Source organism: Haemaphysalis longicornis, unplaced genomic scaffold (assembly GCF_048455015.1).
Source record: "Haemaphysalis longicornis isolate Haplotype H1 unplaced genomic scaffold, Haemaphysalis longicornis Haplotype H1 scaffold_2, whole genome shotgun sequence".
NCBI classification, from domain to species: Eukaryota; Metazoa; Arthropoda; class Arachnida; order Ixodida; family Ixodidae; genus Haemaphysalis; species Haemaphysalis longicornis.
This window is the reverse complement of record NW_027526295.1, coordinates 205,569,761-205,587,097: the sequence shown is the minus strand read 5'-3', so window position 1 is coordinate 205,587,097 and position 17,337 is coordinate 205,569,761. Positions and strand designations below refer to the sequence as shown.

The window sequence follows — 17,337 nt, the reverse complement described above, 5'->3', positions numbered from 1 at the left end:
GATCTGAAGACCGGCTACTGGCAAATTGAGGTGGACGAGAGAGACCGAGAGAAGACCGCATTTATAACCCCGGACGGCCTATACGAGTTCGAGGTGATGCCGTTCGGGTTGTGCACGGCGCCAGCAACGTTTCAACGAGTCATGGACACGGTGCTAGCTGGTCTGAAGTGGCACACCTGCCTCGTATACCTCGACGATGTTGTGGTATTCTCCCGGACTTTCGACGAATACCTTCCAAGGTTGCAGTCTGTACTCGAGGCCATCCGTACATCGGGGTTAACGCTGAAGCCTGAAAAATGCCGCTTAGCGTACGAGGAACTAAAGTTTTTGGGACACGTCGTCAACGCCGCGGGAGTCCGGCCTTATCCGGCGAAAACGTGCGCCATAGCGAACTTCCCAAGACCAAAAGATAAGAACGGCGTGTGGAGATTTCTCGAACTATGTGCTTACTAGAGGCGCTTCGTCGCAAACTTCGCCCACATTGCAGAGCCACTCACCCGCTTGACGAAAGATAGCACCCCTTTCATCTGGGAAAATGCCCAAGAAACAGCCTTCTGCGAGCTGCAACAATGCCTGCAAAGCCCGCCTGTGCTCGCGCATTTCGACGAAAACGCCGAAACGGAAATGCACACGGACGCCAGTGATATAGGCTTGGGTGCCGTCCTCGTAAAAAAGCAAAGCGGGTGCGAGAAAGTAATCGCCTATGCCAGCTGTGATCTTTCCAAGGAAAAAAGAAACTACTCAGCCTCTGAGAAAGAGTGCCTCACGATTATATGGGCCATTTCAAAATTTCGCCCTACGTGTATGGAAGACCATTCAAGGTTGTGACAGACCACCATGCGCTGTGTTGGCTCACCAATTTGAAGGACACCTCCGGCCGTCTTGGTACGTGGAGCTTGCGCTTGAAAAAATTCGACGTTACAGTAATCTATAAATCCGGGAGGAAACACTCAGACGCCGACTGCCTGTCCCGTGCCCCCGTCAACCCACCACCACAAGACTCCGATGAAGACAGCGCGTTCTTCGGAGTCGTGACAGAGAGCGACCTGGCCGCCTAGCAGCGTGCCGACCCCGATCTACGCGTCATGATCGACTACCTCCAAGGATGCAACGTCGCCGAGCCCAGGGCCTTCAAACGCAACTTACTTGCATTCAGTCTGAAAAACTCCGTTCTCGTGAAGAAGAATTTCAGCCCCGGAACGCGAGCGAATTATCTTCTTGTCATCTCGGCAGATCTTCGTGACGAAATTTTGGAAGCGTGCCACGTGACCCGTCTTCCGGACATCTCGGCACAGCTCGAACAATTGGGAAAATCAAGATGAAGTACTACTGGCCCCGCCTTGCATCCGACATCACACATTACGTCCGGAGCTTCCGTGACTGCCAGCGATAACAAACGCCACCGACGATACCCGCCGGACTTCTGCAGCCGATCGGCGTCCCATCTAGGCCCTTCCAACAGATTGGAATGGACCTTCTGGGCCCGTTCCCTACATCCCGATCCGAGAACAAGTGGATTGTTGTAGCGACAGACTACATGACGCGCTACGCAGAGACCGCCGCTCTTCCGAGGGGGACAGCACAAGAAGTCGCCAAGTTCTTCATAAGCCAAGTTGTGCTGCGACATGGAGCCCCGGAAGTCCTAATCACGGACCGCGGAACGGCCTTTACTGCGGAGCTAATGAAAGGGATATTACGCTACAGCAACACGGATCACCAAATAACGATGGCGTATCACCCCCAAAAGAACGGACTAACGGAACGCCTGAAAAAGACAATCGTGGATATGCTGTTAATGTACGTCGACGTTGAACATAAGACATGGGACGAAGTGCTACCGTATGTCACCTTTGCGTACAACACGGCTATCCAGAAAACTACGCAGATGACGCCGTTCGAGCTTGTCTGCGGAAGACGGCCGACTAGACGCTCGACGCCATGCTTCCGCATGTAGTAGAAGACGACGACCTTAACGCTGACGGCCAAGGATATCTTCAGCGTGTGGAGGAGGCCCGCCAGCTGGCTCGAGTTCGTACAACAGACCAGCAGCTGGTGAATGCCAGGCGCTACAACTGCCAACGCCGAGACGCCGAGTACCACCCTGGGGATCGTGTGTGGGTTTGGACTCCGATCCGCCGACGCGGACCAAGTGAGAAGCTTGTGCGACGGTATTTGGGGCCCTACCAGATTCTACGACGTGTCGGCCAACTTACCTACGAGGTGATCCCCGATGGTGATTACGGTACATCACGACGACGCACGCGGCCCGAAGTCGTACACGTGGTTCGCTTGAAACCTTACTATGCAAGATGACGGACTTTTTTTTGGTTCTTCGTTCGGACTGTCTTTTATTTTAGCATCGGGTCGATGCACTTTTAGAGGGGGGGGGGGGGTAGTGCCGCAAACCATGTATGGGTTTGTTTATTTATTGTTTGTTTTTACTGCCGGGCCACGCCCAGCTGTGTTATCTGCGTTCCAAACGAAACGCGTCTTACATTCTTTAGTTTTATGCCGCACGGGCTATCACATTCAGATAAGCACACTGTTTCGCCCTAACGTCACTAGCCCAGAATAATCTTCTGTGATCTACAATGTACTGGATGTGAATCGATGGTTCCAGAAACACTTGCGCCGAAAGATAAATGCCTGCAGAGCAGACGCCGCGGCATTCCATTCGACGACAGTCGCCTGTGCAAGTCACTTTGTTGACCTCTGCTTCGCCGCCTCTGTATTCTTTTGAGTTTTTTGGGGAGCACAAGTTCGCTCCAATAAAGTTGTTTCTCCTTCAAGACGACTGCGTCGTCCTTGGCTTCGTGACAATATTTACAGTGTTCCTTTATTAAAAAAATTCATGGATGCTTGGTTTTTCGATAGCAAATGATATTCTACATCTACTGCAGAAAACCGCCGCCTCCTGGCGGCATATGAAAAATCACGCCGCAACAGCAACGAAAGGTTCCACTAGCTAGGTTCCACGTTCTGCTTGGAACGCACGTGGAGCACGACCACGCGGTTCTCTAAACCTTGTAGTTGGCCGCCTCCATTTACGCGCGTCTCTGCCGTACTGCAGCGCTGGCATCGAGGAACCCGGCCTGTAGCAGTGGAACGCGGTAAATTCAAATCGCCTTGCGCAAACCTTTAGTGTGTCCACCTTGGGATGAGCGCGACGGAACAGGAACAGCATGAGAGGTGAGCAAAAAAGCGAAGGGGGCATTTTCTTGGCAAATGCCTACAAAGACTATCATCTTTTGACGACATTTGGAACGAGAGAGAGAGAGAGAAAAATTTTATTTCTCCAGCAGAGGCTGATGGGTGGGCGTCGCCCCGTGGAAGGCGTCCCTAGTCCGGGATGCCTTGACTTCGGCTGGCCGTCCGTGCTCGGCAGATACGCGGCCAATTTTTTACTTAGGGCACACAGTGTTAAAACTGCGAATGAACACAAGCTGAGATTGTAGAGGGCTATGGGCCAATCTCCCTCTGCAATGTGGACTATAAATTGTTTGCGAAAGTCTCATCTAGCCGTATTCAACATGTAATTTCTAGTTAAGTTGAGGCTCACCAAACAAGCAGCATTCGGAAAGATGCATCCAAACAAATATACTATTGCTCGACCTGTATTGGAGCGCGTATCTGTTTAGTTGAGTCTCACCAAACAAACAGCATCCGGAAAGAAGTATTCAAACAATTATACATATTGCTCGTTCTTTATTGGAGTTCGTATCTGATTCGATGGAACAGGTGGCCCTTATCCAAATTGACCTTGCGAAAGCATTTGATCCGGTAACTTGTAATTTTTATTCGCACTTTTGGAAGCGGCTGATTTAGATGATGTGCTATATTAAGGCATTTAGCTTTGCTACAAACATTGTACTACACAACTAGTCGTAGCCAGTTCAGATCGGGTCGTCTGTTAGACAGGGCTGCCCACTTTCACCTCTATTGTTCGCACTACATGTACATGGAGTCTCTTTGTCTTAGCATACACCAGAGTCAAAGAGTACGTGTTGTTTTTTAGTTTCATGTGTAGTTGAAGTTTTTAGGTATGCCGATGACACCGCCTATTTTTCTGCTGACAAGCGTGGTGTTCAAGAAGCCCTTATATTGACTAAGGAGATTTATGACGTGTCTGGAGCGGCCATGAATATGGCGAAAACTAGGGGTTTTTGTTTGGCCAGTGGGGAACGAAACCTTCCAAATTTGCGGGTATTACTTGACACAATACACCGCTTGAATACCTTGGGGTGCCTTTGCACCAAATATAGAACTCCGGACCACACTAGTCTTCAGCACTCACGCATGTCAAGCGCGCCTCGCAGGCATGGATGAGGCGATAACTTTTTTTTTATTTGCGCGTGCGCAAGTCTGATATGTCTTCTTCGTAGCAAAGCTTGTTTATGTGCTTCAGGAATTGCACTGTGCGCGGGCGAAAGTCCAGGCTCTACACAGAGTATTTGCTACCTTCGTGTGGGGATCTGAGTGGGAGTCAACGCGTAGGGATAATTGGTTTCTTCCTTTGCTGTCTGGTGGTGTTGGGATAATGCATTCGTTTGTGCACCAACTTGTGTCGCGGTTTTCTACTATAAGTTGGCAGATCATCCACTTTTACTTGCTATACTTCAAAAACGCATAAGTTACCATTTACCTTTTCTTCTTGTTTCTACGGGTGAGGAAAACAGGAAGCCTCTATGGGATTTTCTATAAAACGTTTTGGACACTTTTCATTCCCTTACCGCATAGTTTTCTCTGTAGTATTTGCTTAGCCTTTTAAGGAAGGCTATGATGAACACTTTAATGGATAACCTGCTTCTAGTGCCCATTTATCGCCAGCCCTACGTGCGGGACCATAATAACAGTGTTTTAGATCGTGTCAAAAATCATTTGTGCCGCCAAATGCCAAAACGTTTTTCTTTAAGCTTAATTCGGAAACGCTTCCAGCTAAAACTTGGCTGTGCGAAAAGGAATGTCGATCCCTTGGTCAGACAATTGCCGCTTGTGTAATCAACCAGAGACTACGGACCATTCTTTTAGGCTGTGCTGTGATAGGGTTGACGGGGTGTTTTTCTGGGATGTTGGGCACCACACACAAAAAAAAGACATTGACATCCCTCCGTACACCATTCGTTTCCTGCCATTTGAAGAAGTTAACAGGGTGCCACATGAAGTTTTTGTTTCGCTAGGGTTGTTTACCTTAGTGAAAGTGTTTAGTGTTTAATGAAAGTGCCGGATGATTGATCAGCATGCGGAGCCCCCTAGGCCAACCACGCGCATTGTTCGGGAGCAGGCAGCGTTAGTGCGGAGCGTGTTGCGGTGCAGAGCGGCATCTTTTGGATGCGCGCATCTGCTTGCCTGAATTTTTAAATGATGCCAGTATTCGTTAGACTGATGTGCTCTAACGTGGCTATCTGGGCGTGTTGGTTTAACATGATTAGGAGAAGACAGCGCGGTTTACACACGGGCACAGGGAAGAGTACTTGACACACACGAGCGCTGATGTGCTCGCTCTTTGCTGTGTGTTAGTATTCATATTGTGTATTGATTGCCATGCCTGAATTGGTCTAAAATTTCCATGCATTGAAGACAAAAATGCGATGATAGCTCAGTCGGATAGATGCCAGCGTCATAACGAAAGGGACGCCGGTTCGATTCCCACCACGGGAAGCGTTTTTTCCTTAATTGCAGAATTTCTGTTCACGCTGGAAAAATGACTACCGTGTTAAGCAGCTCCGCTGTTAAATATAAAAATGGAAACGAACGTTTCACCTGTTCTGTTCTATTCTAGTCCACTCTTCACCTCCGATTTTCATGATTTCATGTTTCCTAATGGGAAACAGCGCAAATACAAAACTTGGACAAGAAAGACAACGGGACGAAGCGCTTCGTCCCGTTGTCTTGCTTGTCCAAGTTTTGTATTTGCGCTGTTTCCCATTATGAACCTATACCAACAAGCCCAACTCGCAGTTCTTCATGTTTCCATATCTCATCTCTCAAAATGCGAAGTTTTTTTTTATTTATGTCGGCGTACGACGCAAGAAATTATGAACATGAACCATATAGTTTCACTGTAAAACCATTCAAGATAGAGCCAATGGCCTCATTAATTGTCCCCAAGCCCGATATAGCTTTGTTCTAAGCGATGCTTATTTGGTGGTTTTCCGGGTATTTTTAATATCCGAGAAGAAAACTACCAAGTCCCCGCGTGTATTTAGCGCGAGGCGTTCTATAGCGCGAAGCGTTGGAAAACTATCGTCCAGGTGGGTGCTCTTTTATCAAGCAATCGCCAACAAGGTCGCCAACCGTTAAAAAAATGGTTTGGACTTCGAGCTCATGCGTCTCCTCACTTGGATGTGCATTTGGAGTATATTAATTATCCATATACAGGCATCGTTTTCAGGATGTCCGTGGAGTCAAAATAAAAGTGCGTTCGCATATGTATGTGTATTTCCTAGGAATTACCGCCATCAATGTTCGAGATAAATTTACTCATACCTTTCACCTAAACTATTTATCACATCTACGTCATGCGCTAAACCACTTCTCTGGTCATCCACTTTCACAGAGTGGAATGGCTGGAGGTGTTTTTCTAATAATCTTGCAGTCAGCATTGAACTGTGCAGATGCCGATCAGTACGCACCGTGTTTGAGGGCCTGAGAGGGTTTCCAGCGTCGCAGACAATGCGCATCCCCTGTTGGTCCGAGTCCTGCTCGACGCTGCACTGGTCTTTGTAGACCACTTGCACGCTCGCGGGAAACGTAATCAACACGCGCGCCAGGTACGCCGGTTCAGCCGTGCGTCCGTTCTCCACGAACACCAGGAGCGACAACTCCCGACGCTCCCCGACGACCAGGGGCGACCCGCTGCCGCAACACGGGTTGGAGAAAAAAAAAATGGGTGATGTTTAACACTTGGAGACCTAGTTATCAAAAGCGAAGGGTGTGCTTGGCTGAGTTTTGCAAAGACTACGCGAACAGTGTTTTATGAAAGAGACATCACGCCTACCCCCCTTGTGCTCCGGATGGCGGCTGGCAATCAATCGCGACAGAACGGACAATTGGCCTGCTTGGTAACTGTTTATTTTGGTTTTGAAAGCGCTCACAAAATGGGGAGGAAGGTAGAAAAAAAGGCAGGCTATTTAGCGCCGTGCCGTCTCTTTTTTTCTACCCTCATCCGTGTTATGTAAGGGCTTTCAATACCAAGATGATCAATGGCCAAACTGAGCGACGAAGCGCAGGCGAAGCAGTGGTTAAACCCTCAACTAATCACGTGGTGCCGCAGCGGTGAGGCTCCGAGCGAGCGCAGCTGTGTCGCCTTTACGTAGTAGATTACGTGGAGTGACGTCTCACCTGCCACATTTGCCCTTCGGCTCATTGCGGCGAGAAGAATGACCATGCGCGAATTGGCGTGGTACAGCTTTCGCTTAAAAGAACGATTCATAGTTTTTTCACACGTACTGAACGAGGACGCCGCAAGACTGCATATGGGGCTGAAGAGGTAATAAACGACTGGAAAAGGGGTATATCTAAACGTCTACACGCATCTCTTGTAAATTCTGGCGCAGACTACTACAACAAATGCTGCTGACTTTGTGGGCCCTTTAGAGTTTAGCTTAAGTGATGCAGCAGTTATGCCTAATTACTTGATCTTAATGCAGCAGACGGCAAGAAATGCGAAATGCTACGCTTAGGGCAAGCGTGTGGATGAGTTTACGGTGCAGCAGATGTAACGACTGTTCTTTGTGACATTTAGTATAGCGCTGTTGTCAATATTGCATTTGTCTATCATCCCATTGAAGAGCATTTATTCATCTTCCAATGGTGCACTGTGTTAAATGTGATCGGAAATGATCAACTTTCTGTGTAATTTATTCAGCTCCCCTCGCCCATAGGGGGTCTTCGCTGCTTCTAACCGCGTGCCGTCGTGGTAATAAGCCACAACTGTAGCACCAGCACATCCAAAGTGACATCCGGCACTCACCAGCTTTGAGCATCCGACCAAAGTTAAAAATACGTTTTCAGTATTCCTACTATGCTCAGGAGCTATTTTACGAGTTTTCTCTTTGGGGAGAGTTTCGATAACGTCAACATCTTGGAATTGCGGCGGAAATGACAGCGCGATGGTTCTTACAATCTGTCGACTGTTTCGTTTCTGACAGCCATTGCTAATATCCCGCAAAGTGGAATTGTGGTACTTACCCGTAGGTCATAATATTTGCGGTCAACTTCATGTCCGCCCGGCACACGTCGTCGGATCCGCAGCCATGCTGGTACGGAATCTGCGCCGGAAGACACGTGGGTTGTATAAAATCCCGCCGGCCCTCTTTCATAGACTTCAGAGCTTTAAAGGTGCCATGAAGACAAAATGCAACTTTGTTCAATTTGAAATAAGATAGGCCTTTGTAACTCCCTCAGGAGAATTTTTTCGAGATCCGTTTTTAACAAAAAGAAAAACGCACGAAATATTAAAGGGACTCTACAACAATTTGGATAAGCGCTTTCACGCTTTCCTTCGCGTCTGGAACCTCCGCGAAAGCTATAGCTTGTATTCATTGGCGAGGCACGCCTGCAGGCAACCACGTGAGTGCGCCGTTACTGGTTACGTGGGGCTCCGCGGGATGGCGGTACGTGTCCGTGCTAAGCACACGATGTGTGTTGGACGTTCCAAACTCTACCCCAGCGAATGCAAAGTAATGCCTCGAGTCCAATGTGAGTGCGATTAATAGCGTCTCTGTTGACACCACCGTTGAGAATCGGGTGGAAATGGAGCGGACGACGCCCACCGGTGTTTGTTTTTCTTCGGCGTGCCGGCGCAGTAGCACCAGCCGCGCCATGTCCGCATCGGCCATGTCCGTGGCCGTTTCCAATGTGGCCTAGCGAAGAAATTTACAGCTAAACTTTTCAATGAGCACGGAGCGGCACTGCGTGATTTTTTCGTTGCACCAGGTGCGCCTTCCATTCCTGCTTTGTTTTTGCGGCTTTTTTTTAGTTGCTATCGAAAAGCGTTCATTGCTGCAACTACAGGAAAACCGGCCAACAGCCGCTACATGGTCTTAGTGGCGTAATTCGAGCCGTCGAAGAACTTCAAGACCGGGAAAGAGAGAAAAATATTTTAAGCGAGTTTACAACTTCTCTTATGGGCACAGAGCAGTAATTTTTGGCTGAGGTACTTAATCTCGGTACTTAACCCCCCAATCTAAGTACTGGTTGTGTTGGGTGACTGCGTTCTGCAAGCATTTAGGATTTTAAAAAGAGTGTAAAAAAGTGTTGCAGGGCAACTCCTAAATTTCCGCAAAACAAAGCAGGAATGGGCAGCTCCTAAATTTCGTGTTACAGTGACGTAATGAGGGCACTAGTGATGTGCCTGCACGTTCGCATTCGAGTGATACGATCAAACAGAACTAGAGGCCCTACAACAATTACCAAGTAGTGTTTCTAGGCAGTTGTTTATATATGTTGGCGGCGGCCAATCGCATAAACAAGATTCTATGGCCTCAAGAGAATTTGCTCAGAAGTGGCTGGGGAATCGCCACTTCTTCATCCGTTTAGTTCAATATCTCTACTATTTGTTTTAGTTTGCGATAAAATTGCCATCACTGTTATTGGGACAAAGAAATCGTTTGAATACCCCAATCTTGTACTTTGCCTCCATGGCCCCTTCAAGGAATGAGTAAAACGAGACAGGACGAGGCTTACCGCGCTTGCGTTGCTGAGCGGTAAGTTCCTTTCGGGCACGGGGCACGTCGGACACCAGCGCTGGTCACCGGCGTCACGAAAACGGTACTCCAGACGCACGGCAAACGGCATGAGTGGGTTGACAAGGTTGTCCTGAAACGAGAACTCGTTATGAGCAATACGTTAGAGACTGCGTTAAGAAAAGCACACACTGCTTCTCCATGCTTTGTACGAATGCAATTTACAGAATCGCTAGCACGTAATTTCGCCGGATAAGTTCCACGCCGAATTCTTTATTTGATTGGCCAACAAAGTTATCATGTGACTTGTTTCATTCGCCTGCCGTTATACCAGGCAAGATTTAGCGACGTTTCACTGTACAGTGCTTCAGATATTTGATATAGCAAACAACGTGAGCGTCAACAGATTTGCTTAATAAGCGAATCCGCAGAAAGCATATGCCTCTGGAAGCGTGATGTGCCAGCTAGGCTACTCCCATGCTCGTGAACCAGTTCGTGAGTTTCAACACCGGAGCTGAGAGAGCATTTCAGTAAGTCTACTGTAGGTCATGCGTCACGCAAGGGTAGGAGCAGGTTCCCAGACCCACCGATAGAGGGCGCTATGGTGTCACAAAGGCGCGTTTCTCTCCCTCCCGCTGGGGATGGGAGCCAAACTGCTGTTGACGCTTACCTGCCGATTATTTTGCGCGAACCGTAGAATTTGTTCGGCGACACAGCTGCCGTTCTTGGGCGAGCGCGCGTAAGCGTTCGAGCCGACATAACAGAACCACATCTCCGCTGTTTCAGCAGATTTCACGCTGGGCGGAACCGGGTTTAATCTTTTCCTAATTGCTAGCTGCAGATATAGCGTACCCGTTTGTGAGAGGCACTTATCAACATCCGGATTATCAACATTTGGCGTTTTGACAGGGCGAGCGAATAACAGTCACAAGACTGCATCGTGCTGCTAGAAACAGCCAAGCATAAACGCTGATTCGTCCTTCTGCTTATTGTGCAGGCGAGACCAGCTGTTTAAGCTTATTTTGCGCGCTCACCCCAGGCATCTATAAGCTAATAAACCAAACTCACGCGATATTTGTAAAAATATAAAAAGTTGCACGAAATCGTTTTTCAGCGTAACGTGCAATCATCGCAGTTTTCTGTTGAACCAAATTTAGTCCAGACAAAAACTAACACTCAGAAAAACTACGAGCATATGCATGCTTAAGTATCGTTTATTTAGTGAAAAATAATGGTTCATTTCTACCAATCAAGGAATGTAGATGAATGGAAGATCCCATTTTGAAGCAATACGTTTTCTCGTTACATGCAAAAAATCTGTCGACTCCTACTAAATTTTTCTTTGTTTCTTTACATCATTGTTTTTACATACGGCAGCACAACTTACACGTGTTAACCACAGAATGGGCAGAACAATTTTCTTCCCCCGCTATCACGCCTTGTTTGCAACTTTTGGTGGAAAGGAGAGTCCAGCATGCCGTGGGAGGCAACATCGCGGCGTTACGATTCCGCCCGAAGTGCTCCGGCGTTACCCTGTGCGCTCGGTACATGTTTTGTGAACTGTGGTGAAGTTTACACCTGTGTGTAGCGGTGAAGCCAGCTCATTCCGCGCATTAAACAAGTTTCTTCAAGCCTGAGACCTGCCGGCAGGCGCCCTCGAGCCGCTGATGAGTCACAGACAGCGGCGCGATAGCTTCAGGGACCGACAGAATCCAGTTCGAGCGAAGCGTGTTCCAACATGCTTGTGAGCGGCGGCCGTCCGGTGAAATCCTCCTTTCCCCCATCACAAGACCTGGGGAACTCTTTCTTTTGTATTTCTACTTTTTGTTCTGAGCGCAACACGCTAGAAGCCTGACGACCGTTGGGGTTTCTGGTTATAAATTCTCGTCCTTTGTCGAGCCGAGTGACAAAATCGGCGGCATCAGAGCGAGAAGTAAGTCCTTCCGAGTCATGTTGTAAGAACTCCCAGTGGGCTGATCTTGTATCATCGCTGTCCTCTTTTCGGCATGCATTAAACAAGGTAAGTTTTGCTATCAGCTCTTCGTCGTTCAGAGAAGAGGCAGCCCTTCGGCTCGCCGCTCGTTCACCACGCTACCTTTACATGACGGAGGTGATAGGGGATTGGTTCCGGAACACTTTCTCCAATGTAAAATGGGCAAAAATTAATGGAGAATTTCTCGGTGGATATTTAAGAATGCGTGAGCACCTATTCATTCTCCCTAGCGAATCTGAATCTTGGACCCGTGCGAACACCTTGTTGTGGCTTTAGTAGCCCGGAACACGGCTTTTTTCGCACGCCCCCCGCACATCGGCTAACAGTGCCTTCCGTTGAGACCCTCTGAATGTTTAGCCTTGCTAGCTTTAACAGCGGCCTTGACTGCCTGTCGCTCCTTTTGCTGTCATCCAGTATCGGCATAATTCATTGCCTTCATGCAGTTTCCATCCTCTCTTGCCGACTACTCGGCCCTGAACTCTGTTCGCTCCATATTAAAACGTGTTCCAGCGGTGCGCGTCCGCCACCGTTTCGACTTGACGTAGCCTCCTGCAACGAGATAAACAGTGATGTAAATGCAGCACCGGCTCAGCGGACGTCCCCCTCTCCGCATGTGCTCTACCCCTCTCTCTATCTCTCGCTTTGTCCATGGATCGACGGCGCAAATTTTCGCCACCATGCCCCAAACGAGAAGAGGCCCAGATTTGCACAAACATAGGCTCCCTCGAACAGATTTCAAACGCAAGCGCGCGCACACATTCACACACGTTTACATACATACATACATACATACATACATACATACATACATACATACATACATACATGCATGCATGCATGCATGCATACATACATACATACATACATACATACATACATACATACATACATACATACATACATACATACATACATACATACATACATACATACATACATACATACATACATACATACATACATACATACATACATACATACATACATACGTGCAAACGTACTTGCGTACATAAACACAGGCACATATGAGGTTGAGCGGATCTATCTTTGGAGGATGTACTTTTTCCAGACGGACGTTGGATCACTAGGCAAGAGGTCTTAAGGCTGGTCCCCCAGTTCTTAAAGGACACAATCTTCTGTGGCGCTTGGTGACTGACCACAGATAGAGTTTAAAAGAGGTGCTGCTCGAGCGGGAAAGTTGCCGACACTCTCGGCAACGCTAGGTTTGCCTGTGAATTAGACAGACAGACAGACAGACAGACAGACAGACAGACAGACAGACAGACAGACAGACAGACAGACAGACAGACAGACAGACAGACAGACAGACAGACAGACAGATGAGTTAGCGCCTTACGTCAAGGTAAACGAGCCTCTTTTCGCAGGTGGGGCGTCCTTTCCTCGCTAGCACCAGCGAGCTGTAGTTGTCCACTCTGGCATGCCCGTCTAACATGAAACCTCGCGCTGGCTGGTTCTTCATTTGCTTCACGTCCAGCGTCAGTTCTGTTTCTACATCTGCGGCAAGGAAACAAACGGTAATTCGCAAGGTTTTTTTTTTCTTTTGAGACGCTTTGAGCAGTGCAAATAAACCTGCTCGAAGTTTGCACTAGACGGCCAGGAATAACTGAGCCAAATATTACACGTGCACCTAAAGCGCTAAACAAGCGAATTGCTCTGAAAGACGCGGAAAAACCCACCGCGCTCTCTTCAGTTTCCCTCATTATGCACCACTCCCGCCGCTGTATAATTACGTCGTTACAGCGGTGGCTGTCCCATTGGCTGTTACTGTTCAACTTCACAGTTTATTTCTCGCATTTCCTGTGACAATCCGCCGTCGTCGGCGCTGTAAACGAACCTATTCTATACCTGAACCTGCACGATCAGTTTTGGCGTTTCCTTTGTGTTTTTAGTGCATGCGTAGTTCGAGTGACGAACTTAATATTTGCCTTTCAACACGACTACTCAACAACTAACGTTTATTGCTTCAAAAACGCCAGCCTGAGCGAGCGCTTTCCAGCAGGCAGCCGTACTTTTCTTGCACCAGATCTGAAATAGACCCCTGTGCGTAGCGGAGAAAAAGGGCAAACTCAGCGGCCTGTCGTATTTCGAATGCCGCTGCAAGAGAACTCCGCAAGCCACCGCCCACTCCTGGAGAGAGCGCGTAGCTTTCGTCGCGTAGTCCGCGGGCGAGTTGAGAGGGAACGATTATGCGCGATTTCTCATCCCGCATAGGTTCTGTAATCGTGAACGGATTTTTATAATTCTTGCGGAAGGTGACTGCTCGTAGAATAGACTTTATTCCAAAGTACATTAAGAGCAGTCGGTGGTAAGTGCTGCAGGTCCCCCAAAAGGGACACTAAAGACAAAACCGAAGCTTGTCTAAACAGATAGTTTGGCGTCCCTAGTGTCACTAGATAAGATACATAGCACCGTCAGTGAGGCACGCAAGTACAGCTCGCTGTAACGCAAGGATGAATGCAAGTGAGCAACGGTGGTCATTTTGGCATTCATCAGTGTTGCCAGATTGCCGTTTCTGCGGCCTCACCGTTAACGGTCATACTTCTGCTGCTCAAATGCTGCGAAGCGCGTTATCTTTCATTCGCCTTCGGAACGACGCCTGGCACGCAGGCGCAGAGCAGGAAGGACATTCTGAGACTACCACAGCTGATTGATAGAAAACGCATAAACAACAAAATGGCGGTGCCCATGAACCGTCGCAGTGTAAACAAATGTCACGTGATGAAAACTGACCAATGATGGCGGCGGCAGCACGCAACAATAGGAGAAAAGAATGCCGATACTTTGTAACCTTATGCAGTGACACTAGGCGTCCCCAGAAAACGAATATGCCAGTGTCGGGGGCAGTACGGGGCAGTCGAACTTTCGTCTGAGCCCAACTTGCTGGTTACCTTCATTATTCCTTTAATTCACTCTGCTGACAATACCTTTATGATATTCCTATTCACGTGACACTTTAGAGTAAGTTAGATTCGGGTCGCTGGTGTACGAGCCCGAGGCTGTACTTCATGTATGTATGTATGTATGTATGTATGTATGTATGTATGTATGTATGTATGTATGTATGTATGTATGTATGTATGTATGTATGTATGCATGTATGTATGTATATATGTATGCATGTATGTATGTATGTATGTAGGTATGTATGTATGTATGTATGTATGTATGTATGTATGTATGCATACGTGTGTGCATGTGTGTATGTATATATCATTACAACAATGGAAGCACGGATTCTATGTGGGGCGTAGTTACCTATTACCATAAAAATCGGCTTCCATCACTCACCGGCTGTGTCGTTCACAAATTTTCCGGAGTACTCGACGCAGGTTGTCATATTGAAGCATGAAAACGTGCCCACTCCGGAAACTTCGCACTTGCTGATGTTAGCTGTTATCATATCGATTTCTGGCCTGATGGAGCCTTTCAGCTGCGCAATCGGCCGAGATCTGATAAAAAAAGTAAAACGTACAGGCTGCAAACGTTTACTAGACATGTTGGGTACACAGGCTGGGTAGTGTTTCCGTTGAGAAAGTTGTGTTTCTGACGAGACACTGTGGATTTCCAGCCCGTACCTTTATTTTAATGAGCTATTCTTTTATAACCTATATCAAAACCCCAAATTATTTTTATACGTATTCAATGTTTTTAGGATAATGCTGCGAATAAACACTCTATTACAGAATTAAGAAAGCACACACGAACACACTGAAACTATCCACAAGTTCCTTGCCAGTTGATAGCAGCAAAAAAAAAAAAAAAAAAACACGAGTTATCAGAACAATATTCAGCTACTGAGGCATCAACTCGTGGTTAACTCAGGATACACAACAAAATTCTTTGATGTGGTGGCGACTATTTCAGCAACAAGAAATAAAATATGTAATTAGTTTTTGTTAAGCTATTTTAAATGCATTTCCAAGCCTTTGTACTTGGGTAATAATTTACGATAAAAACTTTCACAACACAAAATAACAGGAACAGAATGCTCTCACTAGTTAGACAATGTAACCATTTTAAAGGCGTATTTGATCGTGTTTGAAGATAAATAACTGCTCGTTATGTAAACGGGTTATTCGGGGAAATAAACTCATGCACTCACCTAAGCAGTACAGCGCTGTCTGTCTGGTAAGACCCGACAATGGTGTCTGTAAAAGAAATTTACCTTGCTCACATTGTGAGTGAGTGAGTGAGTGAGTGAGTGAGTGAGTGTCTGAATGGGTGAGTGTGTGTCTGACTGAGTGAGTGAGGGTTTGAGTGAGCGAGTGTCGGTGTGAGTGTCGGCGTGACTGTCTGAGTGAGTGAGTGAGTGAATGACTTGAGCGAGTGAGTGAGTATCTGTGCAAGTGTCTGAGTGAGTGATCACAGGGTTTAAAGGCGTAAGAAAAAACGCGGACACTAGAAGAGAAAAAAAAAACAACCAAGACAAACGAAGGCGCTTCGTTTGTCTTGGTTGTTTTTTTTTTCTTCTAGTGTCCCCGTTTTTTCTTGCGCCTTTAAACCCTGTGATCATGTCGAACCAACTGGCCCACATTAAGCTATTGCTAGAGTGAGTGAGTTGATGGTCTGAATGAGTGAGTGTCTAAATGAGTGAGTGTTTCTGACTGAGTGAGAGAGTGTTTGAGGGAGCGAGTGTTGGCTTCGTGTGCTGGGATTGGAGATTTCATCATCAGGGTCAGCTGCCTTGTGGCTTCGATCTGCCCGCCAACAAGCAGGTCAAATGCTACACCTTATACGACGCATTTCACAAAAGTCTGGAGGCTCCTGCTTCATGATGGCCCGACTCTTGGTGCGGTCAATACTTCAGCCGCGACTTGTCTACCAGGCTCAATTCCAGCATATGACCCAAGCGGAGTGGGCCCGACTTGAAGCAATTAATAGAGCTGCAATGCGGACGATCACCTGCCTCCCTCAAATAACGCCTATACCAGCTCTTCAGGCCGAAGCTCAACTTAACACCCTGGATGAGCTTGTACATCAACGCCGCTCCGCACGCCAGAACAAACTAAATTTTGTTCCGGAGGCAGCGGCGTTGGCGATCTACATGGGCCGTTCTCTACCCGCCTAACCAGCCCGCCCTGTAGCTAGGCCGCCCTGGCTGTATCATCAAGTGACCGACAACCGGCCTCTCATTCGACTCCACAGTCTGTCGATGGGAAACGCAGTCGAGCAATCCGCGGGTGTGCCATTACTAGCGACTGCGAACCTGCCCCAGGTTGTAGAGGTATTTGTGGATGCTGGGGCCCAAGCCGGCGTTTTAACTACAGTGATCGTATGCCCCTCTCATCCAGAAGCAAACCAAAACAGTGCTTATGAAACACTCCGCCCCTGGCCTTCTATGCTGGCGGAGCTTACAGCCATCCGGGACGGACTGCAAGCTCTCCTACCGGCACTTCTTGAAGCTCCTGGAAGTTTTACGGCACAAATTTACAGCCTCCAACTCGTCTGTCTCAAGAGACATTCATCACCTGCTGGACACGTGGCCCTGCCCTCTCCGACTGTCGTGGATACGGCGTAATACTATCACCGCTCATATTGCGGCGGATAGTTTCTGTCACGTTACGTCGGTTCCACGGCCCCTGCCCTTGCTGACAACTGACCCACATGACCAATTTGTCCAACTAAAGGAAGATCTGC

The 17,337-nt window shown here is 47.7% G+C and overlaps 1 protein-coding gene across 1 annotated transcript in view; it reads right to left on the bottom strand.

Annotated features, from left to right (window-relative positions):
* Window positions 1-17,337, bottom strand: part of LOC144169806 (integrin alpha-PS2-like) — a 68,035-nt gene that overhangs the window by 24,984 nt on the left and 25,714 nt on the right. The window contains exons 10-15 of the mRNA XM_077699163.1: window positions 15,803-15,848; window positions 14,989-15,149; window positions 13,037-13,194; window positions 9,688-9,819; window positions 8,191-8,270; window positions 6,633-6,855 (exon numbers count right to left, since the gene is read on the bottom strand). Of these exons, the coding sequence (XP_077555289.1) occupies window positions 6,633-6,855; window positions 8,191-8,270; window positions 9,688-9,819; window positions 13,037-13,194; window positions 14,989-15,149; window positions 15,803-15,848 (800 nt within the window). The remainder of the gene's footprint in view (window positions 1-6,632; window positions 6,856-8,190; window positions 8,271-9,687; window positions 9,820-13,036; window positions 13,195-14,988; window positions 15,150-15,802; window positions 15,849-17,337) is intronic.